At 33.2% G+C, this 7,708-nt stretch overlaps 1 protein-coding gene and 1 non-coding gene across 3 annotated transcripts; both read right to left on the bottom strand.

Moving 5' to 3' along the window:
* Window positions 1–1,377: 1,377 nt before the first annotated feature.
* TRNAQ-UUG (transfer RNA glutamine (anticodon UUG)) lies at window positions 1,378–1,449 on the bottom strand. Its single transcript has one exon. It is a non-coding gene; the product is annotated as a tRNA-Gln (tRNA).
* A 3,853-nt stretch (window positions 1,450–5,302) lies between these two features.
* Window positions 5,303–7,633, bottom strand: LOC108368871 (borealin-like). 2 transcript variants are annotated; one of them, XM_017623815.1, is made up of 4 exons: window positions 7,191–7,633; window positions 6,718–6,823; window positions 6,129–6,510; window positions 5,303–5,837 (listed from the first exon to the last, which is right to left on the bottom strand). In XM_017623815.1, exons 1-4 carry the CDS (start codon window positions 7,410–7,412, stop codon window positions 5,645–5,647), a joined length of 903 nt encoding a protein of 300 aa, XP_017479304.1. In that variant the 5' UTR covers window positions 7,413–7,633; the 3' UTR covers window positions 5,303–5,644. The 2 variants fall into 2 exon arrangements, with proteins under 2 accessions (XP_017479304.1, XP_017479303.1); XM_017623814.1 differs by having other exon boundaries at window positions 6,129–6,522; window positions 7,191–7,629.
* Window positions 7,634–7,708: the final 75 nt, after the last annotated feature.

Below are 7,708 nucleotides of genomic sequence, written 5' to 3'. Positions count from 1 at the left end.
TAATTTGAGATGTGCTACTCTTCGTTGGGAGCGACGATATGTACATACGAATATTTATTTTTAATAACAATCGGAGGTTATATTCGATGTAAATAAGCTGGTTTCAATTAAATAATTAAATACTACCTACCGTACACTATTATGAACACCTTTTTGTGGAACTTCGCCACTTTTTGAAAGGTGATTGAATTCTTCCCTTTTCTCTTTTGCTTGCAAAAGCATCACTGAGGGTGGGAGTGTCAAATTTTAGAAAAAAAGGTACTTTCAAAACCTTTAGTAATTGAATCATGTATAGAATATTATATATATGAAAAAAGCGCCTCTTAAAATAATAATATATAGCATTGACACATTAAGTTAAACTTTTGGCAAATAAAATTTGNGTAAATAAGCTGGTTTCAATTAAATAATTAAATACTACCTACCGTACACTATTATGAACACCTTTTTGTGGAACTTCGCCACTTTTTGAAAGGTGATTGAATTCTTCCCTTTTCTCTTTTGCTTGCAAAAGCATCACTGAGGGTGGGAGTGTCAAATTTTAGAAAAAAAGGTACTTTCAAAACCTTTAGTAATTGAATCATGTATAGAATATTATATATATGAAAAAAGCGCCTCTTAAAATAATAATATATAGCATTGACACATTAAGTTAAACTTTTGGCAAATAAAATTTGATCTTTTGGCAAATAAATTTAATCTTTTGGCAAATAAAATTAAACTCTACTGTAGTACTAAACAGTGTTTGAAAAAGTAAAAAATACACTAAAAAACTGCTGTTGCTGTGCTAGGAAAGCATTTTTTTTACTTTTGACGCTTAGCTTTACTGCGCCAATATCAAGAGTTAACCTGCAGGATAGCTTAAAAGTGTTTTTTGGTTTTTCTGTTCTGTTGATTTCACTGCTCACTTCGAAAATGTTTTCTTTTTGGAAATTAATAAGACATAAATGCATTTTTTTGTACCTGCATTTGAAAGTTTGTAGCATTTTAGATGTTTTTTATCCCATTTGGCCAGAATGCCTGGTTTGGTTGAAACAAAGTGTGCCAGATAGTTTGACGAATATTTGAAACTATGCTGTGACAGAACTGTTTGAAAGTGAGCAGTCAAATCAACAGAACAGAAAAACCAAAAAACACTTTTCAGCTATCCTGCAGGTTAACTCTTGTTATTGGCGCAGTATAGCTAAGCGTCAAAAGTAAAAAAAATGCTTTCCTAGCACACCAACAGCAGTTTTTTAGTGTATTTTTTACTTTTTCAAACACTGTTTAGTACTCTACTTATTTATTTGCCAAAAGATTAAATTTATTTGCCAAAAGTTCAACTCAATGTGTATATACAATAATATGTGTATGTAAAATGAAAAAAAAGCCGCAGACAGGTTCTACCGAGATTTGAACTCGGATCGCTGGATTCAAAGTCCAGAGTGCTAACCATTACACCATAGAACCGTTTATGAAATCGTCTCACAACGTTCTTTTTGACAACTCTTATCCAAAACATACTTTGGTATACACATTATTTTACATTTTACTCTGCTACACACGTGTCTTTTAACACGTTTAAAAATAGACTAACAGTGTTGCTGCTCAACAAAATTTTACCCTGCCAGTCTGAAATTTTTCCTTGTACAGGGCGAGAGTTTGCAGGGTACACACGACGATTTTTTATTCTGTTCAAACCAAACGAAAATAATATCAGAGAACTTAAACTATGTTCACATATCAACATTATCCCAATCAATCAATTTAATTTAATCACCCCGTTTACACAGGCAAATCTCAGATTATTAGCCGTCAAATTTGTTGTGCTTGTTATTCTCACATCTCAAGGAAAAGTTATGTTTCTTCTCTGTGCCACCGTGATCACAGTTTTGATGCTATAATAAGCAATATAAATATATTTTAACTTAACATTTTATTAAAAATACCTTTACAAACCTCTTTTCCTTGCTAGCGTACATTTTTGTTTACTTTTACATTTGGCATTTCTTCTCTTTTTTGCAAAAACAATCGATAAAACTAGGATGGACACCGAAAAGTTATCGATTTAATCTGAGATTATTTTATAATTACAGATTAACAAGGGCGAATTTTATATGGCTAATCTCTTGTTATAATTACAGATTAGGGTGTTAAGCTCGTAAATGAGGATAATCTACTTATATGTGAACCTAGTATTAGATAGATAGAGAAGGTGCAAATTTTTGGAACGTAAAATTGTTTGGCTGAAAAATAAATCCATGGAATATCACCACAGCGCGATTAACATTTCAAGAAGAGTTAACAGAGAAAAATGTAAATTTCTGTTATGATAATGTTATATTTGTTGCAAGTGTCTGGCTATGTGCAGAGAACTTAGATAGATAGAGAAGGTGCAAATTTTTGGAACGTAAAATTGTTTGGCTGAAAAATAAATCCATGGAATATCACCACAGCGCGATTAACATTTCAAGATAATGTTATGATAATGTTATATTTGTTGCAAGTGTCTGGCTATGTGTTGCTAGGTTGCAGGTGAATGCAGAAACGTATTCATGTATATTTTTTTTATAAAATTAAATAAATTAATATAGTTAAATTATATTAAATGTACTTTTATATTAGTTAGAATTGCTGATTTGCATTTCTGCATGACCATTTGTTAAATATAATTTATTCAGTAGTTAATGTTGCTAAAAACTTAAAACGCATCTGTTCAAGTTCGCTTCTTGTACGAGTATTATATTATGTAAATAGTAAAAATGCATGTTAGTTAAAAAAAATGATAAAATTGGTTTTTTCACATACTCACTTTAAAGATGGACGCATTAACAAAAAAATTTACAAAGCAATGCACTTGTTAACTTCAAAGTTGTTTTTGAGTTTTACTGCAATACTCGTAGATATTATTTGTAAATAGTAATAGTTCTGGAGTAAAATGCAAATCCATTTCCCAGGCATGCGCATATGGATGCTTGTAGTACATACAGATGCGATCAACTAATTAGCAACGAAATTCAAAATGATATTGTTTACAAATTATGTTTCTTTATTTATTTTTAATAATTTCCTTTAAAATATAATTCAATCTATAACAGAACCCACAATAATAAAAGTTTAAAAGCTTGCACAATTTGCAAAATAATTAATCAAACTTCAAAAAATTGTTATAAAAATTTAAGAATTTTTAGTTAGAATATTTAGAAAATTTTCGGGTATGCAGCTTTGTAGTCCATTCAATCAAGTACACTAAAGTCCAAGTTTCTAGTCGTTAAAAATTACCGTTGATTTCTTAGAATTTTTTTTTTGTGGAGGGTGTTCGCATTTTCTTCCATATAACACATGAACCAATTTTTTTTGTATGAAAAATAAACAGCAACACCCCAACAAAAAAATCTAAAAAATCAACGGTAATTTTTAACAACTTGAAACTTGCACTTTCTTATAATATAATTAAATGGACTACAGTACTGCATACCCGAAAATATATTAAATATTCAAATAAAAAATTTGGATGACCATTTCTTGAAGGTTGATTCATTTTTTTGCAATTTGTGCAAGCTTTTAAACTTTTATTATTGTGGTTTCTGTGGAACAGACTAATTGCTTACACAAGGCAACAAAAATGTGGAAAAGCTGATTTTGATGAACTTTTCTGTGCCGATTAGGAATTCGTCAGTATAAAGTTTCCATCAACTCCAGATTTTGAGAAAAACGAGGTCAAAGAGTCAAAAAACCGCGTTTTTTTGGCATCAAGCCAAAGCGTCAATCAGCCCAATTCTGCATTTCGATTACGTTCCCGAATTCCGTTCCGCTGGAATCGAACTTAGGTGTGAAATCGAAACAAAACAAAGAAATATTTGCCACCAAACTATAGCAGCATATGACGTTAAAGTTTGTAAATATTTTAAAATAACTAAATATACCTAGCATCACTATAATTTAATAATAAAAATAAAATTTAAGTGGATACATAATTATAAAAATGAAATCCATAGCCGCGGCGTTATTGCTTGAAGAGAAGAACGAGTCCCAGATTGCTGATGCGGAAGTTGAAAGGCGGAGATTTAGGGGCATGTTTGATCGTTTTCAGATGAGTGAAGAGTCATAAGGAATTCATCTTGAACTGTATTACTCATCGCTTAAAGTCAGTGAAATTATAAACGTTGTTTGAGCAGTCCACCACATTTGCATTTACTACAGAGTGGAAGATTTGAACGCAAATGAATCCCATTTTGAAAGCCGTCAGGAGGAGGGGAGGAAGAAAGCTTATCTTTCCATAGCAAATCGAATTCGAGACAACAGACGCACCTCTTTTGAAAAAGTTAGTAAAAACGAGTTCAATTACCGCTCGTGAAAACACAGAAATCGAGAAAATTCATTTATGATGACTTGCAATCATGCACAGTGTATTTCACTTAAATTTTTTATAAAATTTTATTATTTAAACCCACGAAAATAACAATTGAAACGTTCTCCGTCAACAAATTTGCAACTTAGAAAAACGGAACTACGATCGAAATGTAGAATAGGTATAATCGTAAATTTCGAAGATTGATCGAAAGGAAACGGAACGCAGAATACCAAAGCTGCCAAACGGAGAAAATTTCGATTCGAGTCGAAATGCAGAATAGGGCTGAATATCTTTAATTTCTAAACTTTAGTTGATGAATATGTCAGGTATTTTCATTAATTATAGTTTACAAATAAAATGGAAAATATTTAGCTATTTGTACAACGATTTAGGGGGTGGGGGCGGAGGGGGAGGGGCGTGGCTCCCTGAACGCCGCTTTATGAAAAGTATAATTCTCCTTTCTGTTTTGCTAAACAAGAGGGGCTGAACACCTTTTGCAGATATTTCGTGGATTTTTCTTTTAAAGCTCAGCTCGGAAACTTGCATAAAATACCATACATAGTGTGTAAAAGGTTTTTGATTCGATTCACGCGTTTGGGCACAGCAACCCAAAATCGCTGTGCAAATTCATAAAGAGTACCCAATAAAATAGCCAGATGATTTGGCTTGATGCATTTCTGAACCCATGGCCAACAGTAATGTGATGCTGAAACCGTGTAGCTATACATTTTAAGATGCCACTGCTGCACATAACATAAATCCAGTTTGGGCTACTTTGTAATGCGATGCGAAAGAGAAATACGTCGTAAGTAATACGTGTGGCGATTGCCTATCGCATCGCATTTGTCTTTCGCATCGCATTACAGAGTAGGCCCTTAGGTATATTTGAATTTACATGTGTAGCATAGCTAACGTTCGGGAAGTCATCCATTTATTTTTTGCCAAGGACATTAATCAAAACTTTTCGAATCATGCATATAAAATACATATTTATTGCTTCATAAACGTATTTTAACTAATTCTACAGAAGTTTGCGAGCAGTTTGACAACAGCCTAATTTCAGCATAAATTCGCATTTTCTAAATGTATTTTCTACTCAAGGATATAAATCCTTTGCGTTTAATTTCTTTTGAATAGACAAAAGTTTGTTTTTCTCCAATTCGCATACACAAAGTGGGATACATTATTTTAAAATTTACTTCGATGTAGATTCAAATAATTCAAAAGATGTATGTATAATGTAATATGCATATATATGTATGTATGTATGGGAAAGTGAATTATAAAAAACAAATAAACTATTATGTAGTCCTATTTCGGTAAGGAGCCATCTGCCATTTTCATGATCAAATTTAAATTATCGTGCAAAGTTCTGATTTGGTCGAGTGTCTCTTGATCGATTGCGTTAACGATATCTGACTTTAGGTCTTCCAGTTTCTTTGGGCGTAAAGAAAATATTCCGTTTCTTGTAGGGATGTTGACATTCGCATATTTATCTGGCATGCTGAACAATAAACAAATTCTCAAATAATTATTTTGTAACACAAAATATTTTCATATCGATGGTCCTCTACTTAAGGTCCTCTTTGGCTCTAATCCTACTACTGCTTGAGTAAGGATTAGAGGCATGAGCCACTCAATAATAGTATGGACTTTTTTTTTAGTTTTTAGTTGTATCGTTGCAGAGGACCATCGCACATTTAAGATGTAATACAGATACACAATTTTTTCTAAAATTTCTATTTTATGGAAAAACAAAATCGGAGTTTGATCAATTTATAAATAAAGTACTTACACATGAGCTACGACTGGACTTCCGCATTTGGACAAAACCATTTCGCCAGGTTTAGGCCAACGCAAAAAAGCTGCTGCCGGAGATTGTTGCCCACAAACTTGCGACGAGCGATCAGCACTAAAGGCCTTGGAACGTGATGCAGTTGGAGTGCGCATTTTACTACGCGAAACGCGTGTATCCATTATACTGCATGTACTTGACGTGGACTTAACTGTTGCAGAATGCACTTTGTCATCGCACACTGAACGGCTGCGACGCGGTCTTCGAGCTCGTGCTGAACTTAATGGACCACGTTGAGGCTGCTGCTTTGTAGACGGTCGACTATAAGCAGTTAAAATTGACGTCGATACACCTATTGCACTGCCGCCATTTGTACTATCCTCTGTAAGGTAACCTTTTACCAATTTTTGTTTTGTTTGTTGTTAGGATGCATGATAAATGTGTGGCGAATGTATTGGTAGATGAACATGAGTGAAGTTTATATATCAATAGAAAGCGAAAGAAAAGAAATCAGAAAATGAACCCAGACCATTACCAAAAGAAAGATAAATGCGTTGCAGAGTCTCTACTTATCAAAGTTAAGAATTACCTTCATCGTTAGGATTTAATTGCTTGCTAGAATTTTGCTTACGGCCTCCGCTATTGTCTGCTAAAGTATTGGCATACTTTTTGCAATCTTCGAGTTTTGTTAAATTCTTAAAAACGAATACATATTATTTATAATGGATGTAGATACATATGTATAATAATGTCATAATTCAAAAAATAAAATAAATGAGTTAAGTGCGCAGAAATTTATCGCTACGTCTTCTATGTTGTGTAAAAATTACAGATGTACCGATTACCAGAACCTCAGTAGAACAAAATTTGTATTCATCTTTCCTACGCGAGTACATGTTTGTAAATTGAAGACTTTAAAGCCGTTTTTCTCGAGTTTAGTTTTTTTTTTGAGTTATGACAATATTGAAGTAAATTAGCGATATGTATGTATGTAGATATATTGCACGATACAAGTATTCAAAATTTTGCATCATGGACATACATATCGTTTTCTGTACCTACCAAAGACAGTATATCACCCATAAGTAAACGCAAAACGCTCGAATCTGTGATTACCAATAACATATAAAGTTTGTCTTCTATGGCTTCAATTTGAGATTTTCCTTTTTTTTCCAAGGTGAGCAGATAGCTATCGAAAGATGCTTCGAACTCCCGCAATTTTTCTTCGCAGTTAGATGTCTCGCGAAAGCGCTTACTGGACTTGGATACTTTAGTACGCGGCATTTTCGTTCTTCGCAAACTCCCTCTCACGATGTTTTAAAGTTTTTGATTATTTTTGACAATATTTATCCCAATCTTTGGACACGTTTTAAACACACAAATCCTATAAAACCAACCACCTTCTTCTATCCAAGTCGAAAAAATGCCATTTTGAATTTAATAAACCCCAACGTCGGGCAATAGTTTTCAGCAGTATTCAGCAAAACTACACAGGGTTGCAACGAGTATAGAACAACGCAGGGCTAGGACGCCAATAGGATCATGGTAGATTTACATACACCAAAAATACGAGATCACGC

This window comes from Rhagoletis zephyria, unplaced genomic scaffold, assembly GCF_001687245.7.
Source record: "Rhagoletis zephyria isolate East Lansing unplaced genomic scaffold, Rhagoletis_zephyria_1.1 Rzeph_scaffold_03369, whole genome shotgun sequence".
In the NCBI taxonomy this organism is placed as follows: domain Eukaryota; kingdom Metazoa; phylum Arthropoda; class Insecta; order Diptera; family Tephritidae; genus Rhagoletis; species Rhagoletis zephyria.
Note: the sequence above shows the minus strand (reverse complement) of the source record. Positions and strands in the feature narration are given on the sequence as shown.